Source organism: Lepisosteus oculatus, chromosome 5, assembly GCF_040954835.1.
Source record: "Lepisosteus oculatus isolate fLepOcu1 chromosome 5, fLepOcu1.hap2, whole genome shotgun sequence".
NCBI classification, from domain to species: domain Eukaryota; kingdom Metazoa; phylum Chordata; class Actinopteri; order Semionotiformes; family Lepisosteidae; genus Lepisosteus; species Lepisosteus oculatus.
Window position 1 is genome coordinate 52778043 of NC_090700.1, and position 19238 is coordinate 52797280.

The window sequence follows — 19238 nt, forward strand, 5'->3', positions numbered from 1 at the left end:
GGATAGTTGTGCATATTTCCAGAAGACTGCCTTAATGGGTTGAACATGTTTCCACTGTTACATTTTTTCTAATATGATTCTTTTTTTATTGATAGACTAGATTGAAAGAAGACCACACAAGTCTAACCTGCAGTTCCGCAAATTGTCTAAATCTGTCTGTTGTTCCCCTTTAACATTGATCTGCCATGGTAAAAGAGCAGAAGAATTATTACGCTAATTTGAAGTATAAAAATGTATGTACTGTATGATAGACTGTACATACAGGCCTGAAGAGGAACAGGTAAAGGTTTATTCCATGCTGAAAAGAGAAGAAAAGAAACACAACGTTTCAGCTACGGATCCTTCTTCGGGTGTGACCTACAGGCCTGATGCTTGCAGTTGCTTCAGTTAGCTTCTGCTCTATAACTATGGCATCCGCTACTACCCACAGCATCAACTAAGCAAATCGAATAGAAATGGGGATTAACTGTAGTTTTATGGAGATTCCTGCTGCAAAGGAAGATTTCAGATCTAGATATCGACCGTCTTTGCTCAGTAAGCTCCAAACCTGGTGAGGACTTTTGCACTGGTGTTTATAAAGTGGGATATTTGAAAACACCATGAATGGAGGCTAGGATCAAACCTTCATACAGTACAATGATTGTGGCCAGTGTCCAATATGCTGTACAACGATAATACTACAGTTGTAATATACTTTATTTTGTTGGATTGATTTGTGCATCTAAATAGCATTAAAATTATTCTGCACACACGATTGTTGTTGTTTTTTCCCAAGCCTGGAATATTGTTCACAGTTTGGATGATTCATAGACTTCTTGTCCGACAGTATAAAACCTTGTTTATAGAAATGCACTGTTTTACCAAACATGGCCATCCAGCGTGTTTGTCTTTGTGCTCGGGGGGATAGAACAATCAAGAAAGGAATGAGATTTGAGAGCAGATGATGTGGTGATGAGTATCTCATTGGTTCTGTGAAATAATGGAATTTCATTTGCTCTTGATGTTTTTACAGTTTTGTTACAATAGGTTAAAGACCTTTCTATGAAGCTTTCTTCACTGCAGGTTTATTTGTGCATTTTTAGCATTCTTTATTATTTGCTTATTCAGTATTTTTTATTCCAAATTCTCTTTGCTCTGTTAGGGTTATGTAATACATGCTGTCACGATTATAGTCCCCCCTCCTTAAGGGTGCTCCAGCCCTTTCACTTTAGACTTAATTCTGTGCACCTGACCCCTTTTCCCAGCCCACCTTAAAAGCCAGGCGCTGACGCTCATCCTGGCTCTGCATCTGGTTTCCGCACCGTGCGAGTCCGGGACCTGGAAGCGCCTGGTCCCGTTAAGGTTTTAATCTCTGTTCCCGTTCCCTGTCCGCCGGTTCCAACCCGGCTCATGGTTTTAATTCCTTGTTTGGATGGATCTCCTGGCTATGGACTTATTCTTGTGTTTTTGGATTCCCTCTATGGATTACTTCTAGATTATTTGCCTCGGCCACACCTCCCCCATGCACCAGCGCACTTTGGACACTCCCCCTTGTTTTCAGCCCCGTATCCCTGCATGACCTTTTCCTAGTGTTTCCCACTTCTTCGGATTGTGTCGTCCGCATAGGGTCCGGAAAGAACTGTTCGTTACACATGCTTTATCATAACATTTGAAAAGAACAATTAAAGAGCTATTATGTATATGACTGAACTCTTTTTGTTGAAAGTTTGGGTTTCTGTTGTGCGTATGATAAAGAATACCAAGAATGTTATTTTGTATCACTGGTTGTTTGCAAGTTTGTCTGCTCCGCTATTGCAAACTCCTTTGTTGTAGTTAATTTTACAACCAATTATGTATAATAACATGTTCGTTTTGTACCACTAAGATGCATTACACAATCATTATCATCAAACCAAGATGTTTTAGTTCCACAGATACCAAAGTGATCTCCCAGCCTCAACACAACAATCTGGTATTTTAACCCCAGCAAATAGACTCACCCTCATGCCTTCAGTTTACATCCAGAGAAAATTACTAACGATTTGCTGTACAATACTGACTGTATTTATTTTTTGCAATAGCAAAACCTCACTACATACTTATAGAGTGGTAAACTCTATAAGCTAAGCAAGTCATTTTTGTCCCAGACCCAGCTGGTTAGCTATCTTATTGACCTGCCCCACTGGTAAGACTCCACAATGCAAACTAAACAGAAAGAAAGATACATCTGAGCACCATTTAAAAGATTTTTAGTCCTAAAATGTCAAATTTTGTGAAAGAGGTGGAAATGTGTACTAAAGATTTATGTCTTATACATCCAGATTGATGGATTCATCTGAGAAGCTAATTTGTCTACTAAAGGTAAATTAGTTTTGGGATGTATTGATTAGTTTATTGATTTATCAGCGGAGCTTGTTACCTATGTGTACTCCATGGAGCAATACAATTACCTCTGACAGATGAGATTTCACTTTGTTTCTAAAGTAGCTCCTTAATTGGAGGACATTTTGGAGAGCACCTGATTTCATGGAGAGCTTGCAGGTTTTGCACGCTAACAACAACAAATGTATAGAATAGCAATTAAATCCTGGAAACCAGGAAAAAGATTAAAAAACTAAATATCATATAAAAAATGACTGGACAAGTTCGTAAATATTCGTTCGTGAAATATTGTATGTCATAAAGATAAACAAAACTTTCTGGTGAGAATGGTGTTGATTCATTATTAAATGAACAATTAATCTGCCTTCCCAGGATGCATCCTACCTCTTGTATTGGTGAAGTCAAACGTAAAGCTAAAGCTATATTCTGGGGCCCAGGGTAATGCCCAGCACAGATAAGCTCAAGGAACTGAACCTTTTAATCTTGAGTAGAGAAGACTACACCTGATCCAAGTATTCAAAATCCACAAACACACTGAAAAATTCAACTCAATGGGTTTCTTCAGGAAGAACAGTGAAACACAAACCAGACAGCACAAGTGGAGACTAAGTGGAAGTACATTTAAAACAGTTTTAAATGTTTTCATTTAAAAATGTTTAAATGTTTTTTTTTATCCAAAAACAGGAGGCACAGTACATCTTATGCAAGGTGTTGTGAGAGTATGGAAAAAGCTACCCATCCATGTTGTTGAATATGCCACCCTGGTTTGTCTCACGAAATTGCTGAAGTCCGCAGATCAATAAGCTACAGTAGAAGCAACCAAACAGCCTCAATGGGCTGAAGACTTCCTCTTGATTATAACCTTTTTTGTATTTTTATGTGGGACATATGGACATTTGGACAGTGCAAGAATCTTCCATCTTGCTGACATACAGAATTAAACTTTGTTTTTTAGGGAGGAAAAAATCTGACTACCTCCACTATCCACTCCACTTTTTAAACAATGGGTTTTATATGTTTTTAGGCATACAAGGCTATGCAGGCTTTATGACTGCAAAGCTTCTTTTAGATGATTTAGAAGGATGTTTACTTTTATAAAGGCTAAGTTTTATTTTTTATCCTTCAATACAATGCAAGAAAACATTAAAAGCAATAATATGGAAGTAATTATTATCATTGTTAAATTATTATTGAATTAATTATTGCTAATTGTTATGTTTCCACTTCTAATTGTCCTTATGAATTGGTTCTTAAATCATACAGTTTTCATTGATACCACAATAATCAATTCCTGCAACAATAGCTCATAAAACTTAATTGAGCATAAAGGATGTCCATGCATAATAAGCATGAGATTAAAAATTAGTTTGCATAATTAAATTTAATTTCAAGAGAAGAATAACACTGGAGGGACACTTTTATGTTTCTTTTTCTCAAGGATAAAAATTACAATCTCCCTTTTGTTTTTGTTTTTTTTTTTTGTTTTTTTGCAGAGCTCTCAACGTATCAAAAACACATAGAAGGAAAATTATATTGCTAACCCCTGTACTTTTATATATATTTTATATCATTCTAAGTACAAATAGTCTTCATCATGTACAGGTATGTATAATTCATCAGGAGCCGGCTGTGTAATTTGGGGATTGTCAGGTAGGAGATGAGACATTTCAGTGGTATAAATTTGCATTTTTCAGCTTTCCAGTAATTTTATTATGTTTACACTATGTGTTTGCTTTGCCTCTTTTTTCCATGGTTTGTATCATGCTTAAATGTACATCTCTATATTTGACTATACTTTGTCTGTGCTTGATTAGTTAATATTCTCCTTTTATGACATCTTGCAGTACGAAAATAAAATGAGTTGGAGTCAACCTTTGATCTGGATCCCTAGTTTGAAGCATCAGTGCATTATGGATACCCTTTGAACAGTGGGCCATGTTTTTTCAAAAATATACTATGACTTTTTCTAGAAAAGGAATAGATATGTTGCCCAGTCTTTCTCCTCTGGTGGGTTTGACTGCTGAGAGGGTAAACAGCACAGCAGCTTGTTATGTTCAGTCCACTGACTCTCCTGCCATTACCTGAAAATCATTTCCTTAATTATTGCGAGAGGTGTCTGGGATATCTCATTTGATCTGCCAGTGAACTGACAAAGATTAATTTATTGCAGCAAAATATAAATTGAATTCTCCATCCACTTCACAGGTAATATCATTAATACAACATCAAAGCACGATAAATACAGTATAAGGGATCTTCTGTGTGTCATTTTAGGTTTTGTATTAATTCATTCCAGGCATCAGGAGCGCAAACGTTGAATCCTTCTACGTAATGCAGTGAGAAAATATTTCTGTGACCTCCTCTGCTGATATCAGGTTTTCTGGTTAGTTCTGTTTAATTTAATACTTTACAGTCAAATTCTAAGAGAGATTTTTGAAGAGCCATGTGCATTTTTATTAGGTGTAATTGCAAGAGTAAAACCTGTAAGTCTGACCATTAACATTTTTAGTGTTCAATAACCCACATTTGAAGTTTTAATGAACAGATCCTGGTGTGAAATTAAAGGATTAATTAAAAGAAACAGGACAAAAAAGTTACTATCAAAATGCAGGTGCACTGTCCTTCTACAATTTGGGTACAACTGAAAAAAAATCATTATTTTGCTTAGGATGGTGTGGTGTTTTGGTGGAGAAATCCTTCACATATTAAAATTATAATCATACCTGACACAGAGATTTTCTCATTCTTTCAAACTTGAACAGCTGGCAAAAGGCCAGGTGCTGTTTATTAGACCTCAGTCCTGGAATAAAGCAGTTTAGAAGGCTCACTAAAAATGTGTAACTTTACATGACAGACGTACATGTTCTTATTCTATGAGCTCATATTGCAGATGATGGCACTAATTGGCCCCTGTCGCTTGAGGGTTTTAGGATGTTGTATATATATATAAAAAAAACGTTTTACATTATATGCTTTACACTGTGTTACTATCAAATCTCCTGTTTGCATACTAGGGCAATCCCACATTCCATTGTTCATTCTTACACCCCTCCCAGAAATTCTGTAAATATCTAAACAATAGTTTTCATTGATTCCAGGCACCAGTCTGATTTTTTTCTATTTAAACGTGGTTGAACAAGAATCAAAGCTCTCTTTGTATCAGGCTTGCCCTGTTGAGTAGTGAAGGTATATTTACATACATGTATGTAATTTACAAACAAATCCCCAAAACAAGCTGCATTTGAATGAATAAGGCACAGGTAACAGCTGGAAGACACTGCTCACAGTTTTCACAACACACACACAGAGGCAGCCCCATATTATCCAATAGGCACAGTGGCACTGCGTCTAGGGCCTACTGAAACTAAAGGGCCTACTGCATGGAAAAAAAAAATGACCATGCTTTTTTTATGGATGATAAAAGCTGTAACAAAGGTCTCTTCTTGAATAAATATATATCAAAGAATCAATCTGAAAACTTAAAGACAATTGTGATCACCTGTTCACCTATAGAAATCAATACACCCATAAAAATGCATCTACCCCAGGATCTACAGTATTCTACTTTACTGCACTGTAAGGACTGTACTTACAGTACTTGAACTGTAAGGACTGTAATCCTGCCTTGCAGTTGGATCTGTGAATTTTTTTATTTTCCTTGTTCCTTTTCATCCAGGTGGGTGCTGCACATTGGTGGTGGTGGAGGGGAGTCCCCATTACCTGTAAAGCGCTTTGAGTGGAGTGTCCAGAAAAGCGCTACAGTATATAAGTGTAAGCAATTATTATTATTATTATTATTATTATTATTATTATTATTATTATTATTATTATTATTATTATTTGTACTGACGGAAGGTTTCTGTGAAGGCTTCAGGGGAGCACATTTATGAATTCAAAAATGTAATCTGATTGATTGAGGGTGTAGATTGGCAGACTGAAGGATGCACTGCAGTGAACAGGGGTTAAGGTACACACAGCTAGTTGGCATGAAGGGAAGGCATTCAGATGCTGCCAAAATGATATCAAGGACCCAAACATTTCCTAATGTATATCAGTTCTTTGTTAGCCTGGCCTGTGACATAAATGCTCAGGAGGTGTTCCCTAAAAAAATTCCATTTCCATTAGGCATCTTTTAAGTGATCTTCGTAAGACGCTGGGCATTCTATACAGGTTGTTTCTTTTAATGGTTCAAGTTTAATTTGAAATGGCAGCATGAGAACCAGACAAGTGTACTTCAGAGCAGAAAAAAGCACAGTGACAAGCTTACAGCAGATACCATCCCCTGCCTTAATGAAACTGAAAAGCACTTTCAGGAAACATCTGCCTAAGATGTTTCACTTGAACCAATAAAGACAGGAGTTGCTAAGAAAGGGGAAAGATAAAAGGTAAAATATTCAACATCTGGTGCAGCATAGACGTTTACAACTAGAACTGGTTCTCATATCCTATCAGAAGGACATGGAGTCAACCTGAACAGAACTTGAACAGAACTTGAACCATGAAAACCCAGGGAAGGAGGCCTGCAATTCACCACTGAACCTCCCTGACTGCAGTCAGTAATAAAACACGCGCTTGCTGAACTCTTGGGATCCTCCATGTGTAGCATTGATATACCCAAACCTGCTGGTTATCCTCTCTGTTCTGAGAAGCAGACAATGGCATACCTCCATCGTAAGAGACACAGAAAAATCCAGGTCTAATTTTTGGTGATACACTGTACTAAGAAGCTTGATGAGCTACAGAAGAAAATGCTCGGGCTCGTCAAGAGAAGATAACCCAGGATCAGAGCTGCAGGGTGAGGTGAAGGGATATATAAACAAGAATGCTCCCTGATTCACTTGGTTTGAACAGTGCTGTGAAAAGCAGACTCTAAAGTTCACATCTGTCAGAAAAGAGGGAAATTCCTAGCTATAGTGAGCAGCAAGGTGAATTCTATGTCTATCTCTGTCAATAGGCTGCACATGCACATACTGTACGATTTCTAATCACCCACTGAAAACATGTTGGCATGAAACGTTTCAGCTCAAACTCCCCTCCCCGCACAAACCCCCAATACTAGAGACAGCAAGCTGTTACACATTTTAGGGACAAAAGTTTGGCATTCTCGCATCAGTCCTCCCCTGCACTGGCAAACACTCCCCCATTGACAAACAGTAATTACTTTTCTCCATGACTACCAGCTCTTCATCACCCTTCTCCGCAGCGATCCATGGAGATGATGGACAGCTCATGGGTCCTTGGTGGCACCACAGACAAGTGGAATTTTTAGAATTAAATTTGTAGAATGACATACTGTCTTGAGTGTCTTTTTTTCCTAAAGCAATCTGAATGGGACTTAATTAAACAAAATCCAATCATATTTTTAGCAATTTTAATTGATGGGATTAGGCAGGCGATCAGAAAACTGGTCCATGTGACATTAACAAGAACAAGATTAAATATATACATTGTAAATTTACTGTATGTTACTATCCAATATTAATGTAAACATTTTTTTACTCCTGTTGCTGACAATAGTTTAATTCATTTAGCTAGCTCTAACTATGTAATACCAGGCCTGCTAATAAAAGCAAACAGTTTTCCTCTCATTTTGTTTAATATGAACGGATCACAAAATTCATTAGAGAGGCTAAAAGCACTACTCATCTACAAAGTGAATAGAATTTGGAGGGTCAGTGGTGAGTCAGAGCCATACTTACCGTATGTACATCCTCATATGAGGGAAAATTGTCACCATCGGTCAATCCAGTGACCTTGAATTATCGTGAGGGAGGTTCGTCCCTGTCATTATTCACTCTGTTCACCGACGAAGCCCCTAGCTGTGTGCTGAATGGAACACAGCAAGGACCTATTGTGGATATAGGCCTCTGTCACAGTAGAATAACAAGCTGCCACAGCTTGATTAAAAATTACAGGGATCCACAGTGGGTGATGATGAATTTCCATTTCGGAAACACTAGCTGACTGCGTAGAGTACCCACCCCACCTTTTTCTCAGCAAGCTTGCCTTGTGTGGCTTGAGAACTAAATAGAGCTGTGGGGATGAAAGGAGCATAACTTTGTAAAGAGAATTTTGCCGATCACAATTTCATTGTATTGCTGCCCAAGTGGACTCTTACTGTACGTCTATATTTGCATTTTTCTTTTACACATAAATACATACAGTACAATATTTGAACATACTGAGGATAGTGATTTTAGATATGATTTAGAATGCATTCAGCACATAAACATTTGTACAAGTGTGTTTCAATACAATAGTGTTCCATAATCACAGCACTGCCCTTTTCTCAAATAATCCCCAACGTCTCACCTCACTGTGTGTTTTTTAAAATCCCCATGCTTTAGGTTGATAAAGTTCATTGCAAAAACTCTACCTGTTTGTAAGCTTTACACTCAGTTGTCCTCATTTTGTGTTTCATTTTCTTTCACTCATATTTTTTATCTCACCTGCCCTCCTTCAGACAAATATAAATACAGTCTTATCCTTCATTAAACAGTTTGTTAGAAGTGCCATCGTATTTGAACCAAAACAAGTGACCCCTGTCTTCAAACAAAATTGACCTCAGCAAAGAAAACTTTAGTAATATAGTCAGCTAAAGTGTCTACTTTCTGAGACCCTCCTCATAGTGGTGTTAGTGCCGTGTCAGCTCCTTTGTACATTACATACAAGAAGTGGCTGGCAGCAGTGAATGCCATCGTATGGCATGTAAAATAGCACTACTTAAAATTGAATCACTTTAAACATAAACTCCAGTGCCTTAGGATATCACTTCAGAATAAATCAGTCCAGAATGTGAGAGAAAACAACGGGGAAAAAACCCATAAGCAAATGACTAAACCATGAAAAGAACACAGTGTGGAAGACTGTAAGCCGTTTGCGTAACCCAGGGATCACAACAACAGTCTAACTACAATGGCAGGGCAGATTCCTGATCTGTTCCCACAGGGCGCATCCCTTCAAGAACAATGGTAATACTTGCAAACGACTCAAAGTAATTTGAAAGTCAGTGGAGGAATTTCACTGACTACCCAGTAATAATTGGAAGGCTGCTTTTTCATCTTTGTAACTCATCAATGAGAATTTTTGTTATTGATAATAACCTTCCACTAGAAGGTGAAGTAGTGCAGGATAATAAAAAAGGGAACAAATAGGATTTATCAGGGCTTTAAGCATTGAATTGCTAGCCATGTGCCTAAAGGCTATAAACATTGAATTGCCTGCTGATACTATGGGTTTTTTTATCTACAATATTTTCAGGTTAGCCATATTACAATAATATGTATAGCTATGATTCCCAGCAACTCATTAACATTAAAAATGTTAATCAATTTGTACAGAAATAATTTACCTCTGCCTCTGTTTATACTTTATAAAATATAAATGTACAATATATAATAATTTTATAACTTTATATAATAATTCACCTCTGTTGAATACACAGAAAAATCCACCAGATTATATGTGTAATTTGATAGACTTATTTCCAAAAAGAAGACAGTTTCTTGTTGTAGAACACACCGTTTAAGGAAAAAGTCAATGGTGGGAAGCAGATAAAGCCTTCATGATCATGAACTAAAGGTAACCCCACTGGTCATCCAGGGAGCCTTCTCAAACACTTTGATCAGTCAATCGATCAATCATTCCAGTTCAGAGGTGCATGATATGGGATTCAGGAGTACAAACAAGCAGGGTGACACAGCAATACGCAGGGACCATTGTGCTAAGAACAGTTACATCTCACAGTGCTTTACTGCTCAGGACAGTAAAATGTGAGGCTTCACAAGCGATCTCCTTGCTCATTCTGGCAGCCTATTTGCTATTTTTAAAGAAAGGTTTTGTCCATTCTCCAGCAACAGAAGCCCAAGATTAATCATTAAATTGTTTGCAGGCTCAAGCTGTATTGCCTGGCAGGAGAATATGGAAAACTGTTGGGAGATTTTCACAGACTAAGGCTCAATGAGGAATTAATGCAGTTCATTTAATCTTTTGTGGCAGGATAGTATCATTTACAGTATATCAGAGCCCCTGCAGACAGACACTAGGGGGAGCTCATCACAGTTACCTGATTCCCTTTGGAAACTGATCCTACACTGATCCTATTAAGTGTGTGCCTTGTATGATTATGTGCCAATCAATCGACCATATTGCATAATTATAGATGCAGTCTGATTCTTTTCTTTGAAACAGTTATTTAGTCTACATTCAAAACATGGGCATGTGTGGCAGTGAATTAAAAAAGAGCAAATAATTTCAGGTTTCAATATGAGTATGAAGTTCATGAGTATCAAGTCTGAACAGCTGCTGTATGATTCTTATCCCTGCTCACTACTGTAATCACCAGGCCACAAAGAACAGCCCCAAAGTTGACGAGACTTGGGACTGGTAGGGAGCCAAAAAAAATAAGCAAAAAAAATCAGGCTTATTGAGTCGGGTGGAGCTGCTTATTGTTACCGTAAATTTCATTTTGACTTCACTTAGGGATAGGCCTAGGAAGTGGTCTTTCAAGGGCAGACATTTCCTTCCTAATTCGCTATTAATGATGTTTGAGCAGCTTGGAGAGCCACAAAACAAAGTGGGAAAGGGGTGGGATTTGGGAAGGTGGGGGGGGCCTTAGTCCGTAGCATACGTTTTGTGTTTTCTTTAAATTAAGAGCCGATATTCTAATGGAATAAAATCGTTCATAGCATTGGGCACAGCGGTGAACATCTCGGGTGGGGCACTGTGGTTGTATCCTCGAGGGAGGTATTTCATTCAAAGTAAAAACGCTCAGCCGTAAAAATGGGTAAAAGTTTGACTAATAAATGAATGCTTACTATGGCCAGCTAAGCAAATAATAGCTGGTGATGTAGTTATCACTGAGGAAACAGCTTATTTGTAAAATAAATATGTGTTTAACAAAGACAGAACATAATCTTGGAATTCGAATTTTGGCTTACTGGAGCCATGTTGTGACGTAAGTAGAATATAGTGAAAACATTTCTCAGAGACACGCAACAGCGGTAATATTCAATACATTTTACATACATAAGTATATTGTCGTATATCTGTTTTCATGTAATGATATGTCAGTTACTGGTCTTTTTAGGGGTTATGCGCATGCATTTTATATTTATTCTTAAAACTTTATTTAGAACGTTGAAAGTCCTGCTATATAACAACACTTGATCCGCTGTTGGCCGTGACCAGAGCAGCTTTCTGGAAGAGCTGCGCTGCTGGGAATTTGACGCGCGCGACACAGCGCCACTGCACTGTCCGAGCTCGGCGAGAGGAGGCGGCACCGACCGCGCCGTCAGGGGGGGATACTGTACACACACACAAGGCACACGCAGGCGAAGAAAATGTCATGCAAGCCTTGAATACAGGCGGCGTGCGAGGCTGCTGCTGAATATCCGCCCCGGGTTAAACGCTCTGGCCTTTCTGTTTTTGGATCGGGTCGGCTCTTAAAACATGCTCGTGCGAGTCAGGGAAGCCGGCGTCCTTCACTCTCTCAAATCCGCAAGAAACCAACTGGGGAGTTCGTGTGTTCCTGCGTGCCTTCCAGTTTATCGTCGAGGTGGCAATGTGCAGTAAGGACCGTGTTCTGGAGGCTGTGAAATTACAGCCTCTGCGACTGTAATACACAGAGTGTAGTAGAAAAGGCTGGGGGGTGGGTGGGGGGGACAGAAACTGGAGACAGCGCAGAGCAAATACGGAACCGGCGTCTTTCTGTGTCTGTATGCGTTTATATCCGATATCAGGCATTATCTGTGTCTGCGACCCTCGCTGAAAAGACTACAAACTAAGTGAGGTTACTACACGCTGCGAAGGATGCAGGTGAAAAAACAGAGGTCCGCTGATCGTAGCGCCGGGGACATTCAACGAGATGACAGCCAGAAAAAGTCGTCGTGTTTCTCCAACATAAAGATATTCCTAGTATCGGAATGCGCCTTGATGTTGGCGCAGGGTACAGTTGGCGCTTACCTGGTAAGTACGCCTTTTGCATAATCGTACAGTATAACTGTATATGCAGACCTTCATTTCAAAACCTGCTTGATTCCCTTTCCTCTTATAAAATACCGGTTTGATTAATTTATCTTCTCTTTCTGCCGCAGTCTTTCCTTGCGTTTTTTTATCTTGCCATTTGGGCAAAATGTAAACTTGAGCTCCATTTACGTTGTGTACCGGCACAGTAGGACGATGGTGAGGCTGCAACCACTGTCGAGCGACACTTAATAATGTACGCTAGTGGGAACTGCGCATCGAGAGAATAGGTTTTTAACAGGCACTGTGTGAAGGTGTAAAGGTTACTCGTCTCTTTTCAGTTGTATTTGAATCTGTTTTCCGTATTAAGCCATCCAGGAGTTCAACTGTATACGCAGTATGCGCTGAGCTTGGATTTGGATGAAGAGTGCGTCTCCATTAGCGATATGACAATATGCAAGTGAAATTCTTTACAGTACGTTGGATAATGCTGGCATCCTACGTTCTTGTTGGGAGCTTTTTGAGAAATGTACCTACGCTTGTCTGTAGCAGGATGTGTATAGTATCTTGTGTTTAGCCTGCTCTCCACACGTATGGGGTGCTCCAGAGCTTGCGAAGTGTTCGCCGTATTGAACACTGGCAACTCCGTGGACGGAACTGCGGAGGATGTCGAAAGGACGCACAGGTGACTGTTAGCACTCGGCATGCTGTCCTGATCAATTAGATCAAAAACAGATTCCCTTAAAATCGATTTTTGTTGTTCTTACACATTCAGACTTCCCATATCTCAGACGCGGACACTTACTGTTCAGGGCAGAACGGGGGACTAACAAATTGATTAACCTCTTATTTTAATTGAGTTGTGGGAAACGAAAAATCCGTACAGCCTTTATCATTACTAAAGACAATGATGTAACTCGTAAGCAAGGTTGAAGAAAACTTAGGAATTGCATTCAAGCTTAATATAGGATACGTATAGATTATAACGCTATTTAAAAAGGGTTATTGGGAGACTACATTATTACTGTTCATTTCTGTAGATACCTTACTGTATATTAACTTCCAGGTAATGAAAATGTTATTAACGTTTGTGTTTCATATACTTCTACAGACCCTATAGTATCTGCTAAGATGATTTTCTAATGATCTCATGGATTTAGGTGTTGGCCTTCTACCTAAATGTTTTCATGGACACTTTTTGTAACATTAATATAAAACCGACATGAAAAACTATTCAGTTGTTATCACTGTACCGCCTAATTGCTGCCTGCTGCCTCGGAGAAGAGAGACCGTGTGGGATGTGCTCCTGCATTAATTTCTGAATGTAGGTTATTGGGTTTCAATTTGGACCCAAAAGAGCCATCCTGCATGCCTGTTTCTGTCCTAGAACGAGTGAAATGCCGATATATTACAAACACTATAGGCTCTTAGCTGAGATTGCTGAGAAAAGAGTCCTCAATCGAACATAAAAGTCAGCTACTGTAACTTTTCCCCGACAGTCGAAGCTGTTGTTACGGGTTACTGAACTCATGGGTTGTGTGGTTTCATTAGCACTTTAAAAAGTGAAACAAAATAAAATGGCCCAGAGAAGTAGCTCTAAAAACATTATCTCTACGTTATAATAGTTTAATGATACAGTACATTGTAGTGGCTTGAGGCCTAGAGCTTGTTTCATGGTATGAGAGGAAAAGACTTGTCCGCCACAGTGATTTTCTTATGAACAAGCGAAGGCATGAATGAATTTGCAGCCTTTAAAGACAAGATGACAGCCAAAAAAAGTCGTCGTGTTTCTCCAACATTTCCAGTATCAGAATGCGCCTTGATGTTGGCGCAGGGTACAGTTGCGTCTTTAATCGCTGCTACATAGATCAAGTAATATCCCTGCAGCTCCCTGGGGAAATCAGTGATCCTTAGCTGAAAGGCACTGGCCACCTTTGGAGCAAAAAGCATCAGTTGTTCTGTGCCACCACACCACACAACCTCTAAACTATGGGAAAAGAGATTTGATGCTAAGAAACTGACTTTTGAGTGGAAGACAGAACAACCACATTTTTTTTACTTTCTTCAGTTTGCAGTCCTCCAGCTTTCGAAGGAGATGTTAAGATCTGTTTGCTTTAACTTCTAGGCCATTCTGATAAAGACACTGATTTTGTCTCTGTGCTGCTTTTTATTTTATTTTTTTTCTTTCCTCACCTCACAGCTGGTGAATTGAATTTCTTGCTCAGAGTATCCTCTGAGAGGCAGCTAGGCAGATCTTGTTTGGGTGTTTCTCTCAAGAGTGAGACCAATGATACGGAGTAGCAAAGTACAACCCTGGACCCCATGTGTGTGGTGGATTGGTGACCTGATAGGTGGAGAACTCCTTCGATAGAGGTCGCCGTCGTGACTGAAAAGCCAGACACTTGATAAATTCATGAAGGCTTGTGATCTTGCCCTGTTTTCTGGGTGACAGTGCGTGACTCACTTGCCTCTGTCATTCAAACATTAGCAGGTTTTCACAGATTCTAGAGGCAAATATTCTGAGCGTGAAACATGCATGGTTTTCAAGGACATTCAGAAATACCCCTCAGCGCTACTTGCAGGTGTACATTTAAGAGAGGATTCGTTCGTGTGTTTGCAAAATGACTTGATCGCCTCCGTTTACAGAGGCTCGAGTGGGGAGCTACTGTATGTGGCGTACGAGCTGCAAAGAAACAAGACCAAAGCCAAAAATTAATAAAGAAAAAACACCTGATTAAGGCTCCACAGCCCAGTCTTTGTGTTTTGTCTTCTTTCTTTTTAGTTCTCCAACTTCTGGGTTCTCCTTTGCATATTTCAATATGATTCAAGTTGTCTGTGCCTGATATAGAAAACATGAGATCATTGTTGAGTAGCTAATAATTGTCTGTGCTCAGAGTATTTGAACATTTGAGTTTAAATTTACTTTCAAAAATTGCCCTTGGTTCAGTATTTTTTGTATTCATGTACAGTGTGGCACTTTTTTACATTTTCAGCAGCCCTTATGGTCTGCCTGAAGACAAGCACTGCGATATTGTAAAGTAAATGAGTTCAGCTAGCACGAGTATTAGTAGCCTTCGAGATGGGTACTTCTCAGACAGTAAATTTAGGAGCATTTTTTTTAAAAGTTCTGTTTTGCTGTCATGGTCTTTGCTTGTCTCTGTTTTGGAACATGCCAGGCACTGAGAACAGCCGAACTGATCATTTATAATCATAAGACACATCTGGCTGCCTGCGTCTGTTCGGTTGCAAACATAATATATGACAGAAGGAGTTCTTATTTTGTCGTTCTGGTTTAAAAAGTATTAGAGTTTTTAAATCATGTGGTTGCGGAAATGCATGTTGTTGATGAAATAAATCATGATATGTTGAAATTAGATGCACTGGAAAACACTACTTAAAAGCAGAACAGCAAGACGTGTTGACATTGTTGTTCTGAGTTTTTCTCTTCTGCATAAACATGGATATAATTTCAGAGGTCTTCCTAGACTTTCATTTCAATAATATTCTTGCATGTAATAGGTTTTAGAAATCTGGCTTTCCATCCCTTTTAGAGTTTGTCAGATTCATTAAAAACAGCCAGCAACCTCTAGAATTTATTTCTGTCATTTAATTGAAGGTGAAATTCCTCTACAAGTCCTTAAATGTCGCTAGACAGCGGTAGCCTCTGCATTTACAGGCAAAATCTGTGCAGACTTTTCCCCAGAGGAAAGGAACAGCTTTTGTGTGCACCGTATATACTATACAAACAACATAACCACACACATATTAGCTTTTCTTGAAAGAAATGATTCCTAGCTAATGAAGGTCTCATTGTGAGTCTCTGAACATTTACTGTAAAGCAGAATTACAGTACAGGTTCCCTCCAGTCCCCCCACACTGACTCATCTCTGGAGCCAACAGCTTCAGGCCTGACATTGCCATCATTCTTCCGCACTGTGTCATTAAACTATGAATATCGTGCAGCATGAATAATGCGGAAAGAGACGGGCTGGGGTGTTTGAACAGTGCAGACTAGCATTGCATTTATACCTCATGTTTATTTCCCAGCTCCCAGCTTTCTGTTAATGGAAACTTTCAGCCTTCTGTTTCTGCCACCAGTATCAGCAAGGGACTTGTCTGGGCATCTTGGTGGTTTTCTGCCTGGGAATTTTCTCGGTGGTTTAAGAAGAAATGTTGAAATGTAGGGCTGTAAGCCTATATTTCACACATGATAAATAACTAAACATCGGCCTCATACCTGCCCCTACCTTGTCAAACTTGAATGGCCTCTTCTTCTCTTCTTATGTTCTTCTCTAGTCGTCTGTGCGGCTGGGACATTGTTTTTCTGTATCCTGGGAAATTTGCGAACACTTTCTCAGAGATGTGATAACCTGGACAGGTGGGATGATTTATTTGGCATTTTGTGAAACAGTTAGATCTTCTTTCCACAGATGACTAATACAGAGAGAGTGTAATACAAGGACTAAGGAACAAGTAAAGGTTTATTCCACGCTGAAAAGAAAAATAAATAAATAAAAATTTCGGCTGTGGAGTCTTCTTCAGACGACACCTTAAGAATAAACCATGGAATAAGCCTTTACTTGTTCCTTTGCAGCCTCTGCATGCTGACGTAGCTACCCACTTGAACGTATACAAGGATTAAGGTTTGTTTTGCAAATTCAGGTCCTTCAGAGTTCCTGCGCTTGCCTACTCAATAGACACCTAAGGCTAGCCAACCTGAGCCTGCATGTGGGTCAGCCTGTTTCTCCCATTCAAATAACACCCGCCCGGTTTGCATTCCCTGAACCTGGGAGAGCTCTGCGGGGAACCCAGTGACCTTGTGAGAACCTTCATGGCAGTCCCTGCTCTCTGCCCCAGACAATGGGAGGAAAGCAATAGCAATGCCAAACAAAATGATACACAATACATAGTTAAAAGCACAGAATTTAAATCAAGCGATGTTATGTTTACTTTTTATAAGACTCAAACAAGGCCTCCTTCAGAATATTGTGTGCAGGTTTGGTCGCCGTGTTATAGAGAAGATGTTGCTGCCCTGGAGTCCATCTGGAGAAGAGCAACAAGATGCAAGTCAGGAATGAAAGGAACAGACTGAAGAGCTGAGCTTTCTTAGTGCAGAACAGGGAAGATTCGGAGGGGACCTGATAATCCTCAAAGGCTCAACCCAGTGGACGTCTTCAGAATGAACAGTAAAACTCGAGCCAGGAGGCGCAAGTGGAATCTGCAGCATGGGGAAGGACATTTAAAACCCAGAACAGGAGGCAAATCTTTATCCAAAGGGATGTAAGAGTATGGAACCTACCCAGCCGTGTTGTTGAACCTGACACCTTGGCTTCTTTCAGGAAACAGCTTGGATGAGATCCTTGGATCAATTAGCCACCAAAAGCCAAACGGGCTGTGTTGGCCGGATGGCCTCCCGACATTTATAACAGTTCTTATCTTCTACTTTTTCCTTCAATCCTCTGGGATCCACTTCATTCACAAGCTGGCGTGATTTTAAAGCGGAGCCACTGGGGTCAGATGTGCCATAGGTGGTAGAAGGGCGAGATAAAAACCCATGATTGCAGTAAGAGTCAGCTTGGAAAAGGACTTACCGTCCCATCATGCTACAATCCTACAACAATAGCGGCAAAGTCTCCTGAAGCATGCTGGGTAAAAAATGAGATGTGAGGTAGATGGAAGGCGAGCCATAGTGTTTCAAATCACATTATTTTCTGCTTCATTGTTTTGGGCGCACAATGCAGACATGGCGACTGCACATTAAGTATCAGTAAATCTTTACGTGTTAGGCTCAGTGTTGACCAGGAGGGCTACAGGTTTCTAGATCAACAATAGGCCACGGTTTTGAGGATCCTAGAAAACCTATGGGAATTAATGAGACTGTGGTTTGTATTTCAAATATAAGGCAGCCTTTATACAGTAGCTTTTATAGTCATCAGCTTATATAGTGAAATGTGAATAGTACTCAACAGCTGCATCCATTCAAAAAATACAACTCACGCAGCCTCAACTACCAAAAATGTTCCAGTGCTGCTGATTATTCAGCCTGTTTGTTTATATGTCCACTGATGTTACTCAGGTATCTGGGATAATAAATATTAAGCCTACACCCCTTGTGGAATCTGAAGTGAGTTAGGTGCCAAACTCTTTTCTGCTGTTTTGATGCATAGAGGTAGTGTCGTGTCTTTATAAGAGTGAAACCATGCAATAACAATTCAACAGCACAAAACACAATGCACAGCAATTACTACAGGTCCGTAGTTTCCTCTTGAAAACACCTAACAGCATTTATGGCTTGAAAACCCTCCCCGAAATAAATTTACCTATGCAGATAAAATCTTAAAACAAAGCAAAAATTATTTTTCAAATTGTATTTTGAATTGACTGCGGGGTATTTTCTTACATCCAGTGTAGCTCCACAGCTTTCTTTGTTAAATTGCTACTTACTGAGTCTCCTGGGTAACTATTGGTATGTCAGCCCATGTACAAAACAGGTAATTTACTGTGTTAAACCTGGTTATTCGTTGGCATTCTGAGAAGGACAGCTAAAAACACTTCCTGCAAGATTTTCACTTCTAATGCTTCACTAAATTGACTTGTGCATTACAGTAAGAAATATTGTAGCATGATTGCAGACAATATCTCACTTTAGTTTAATACAGCATTTCAGACTGGTTACTTATGTAGCTTTATTTAGTTTGGCAGTCTGCCACAGGAACAAAATCACTTGCCTGTATCATTGCTTTCAAGACTTCATAGTCCTCAGAGTCTGTGAAATGCCTGTATTGAATTAAGTGTCATTTTAGAAAGAGAAAAGGCGGTCGAAGATAAACTTGCATTAATAGTGATCTAACTTGATTTCATTAAACAGTAATCTGTATTGTGGTGGATTATTCTTTACGTCTAAAAAGGAGAAA

The 19238-nt window shown here is 39.4% G+C and overlaps 1 protein-coding gene across 1 annotated transcript in view; it reads left to right on the forward strand.

Annotated features, from left to right (window-relative positions):
- The first annotated feature begins 11520 nt into the window (after positions 1-11520).
- slco3a1a (solute carrier organic anion transporter family member 3A1a) overlaps positions 11521-19238 on the forward strand; it is a 68346-nt gene continuing 60628 nt past the window's right edge. Inside the window, exon 1 of the mRNA XM_006628865.3 lies at positions 11521-12327. Within this exon, the coding sequence (XP_006628928.1) occupies positions 12172-12327 (156 nt within the window). The 5' untranslated portion in view covers positions 11521-12171. The remainder of the gene's footprint in view (positions 12328-19238) is intronic.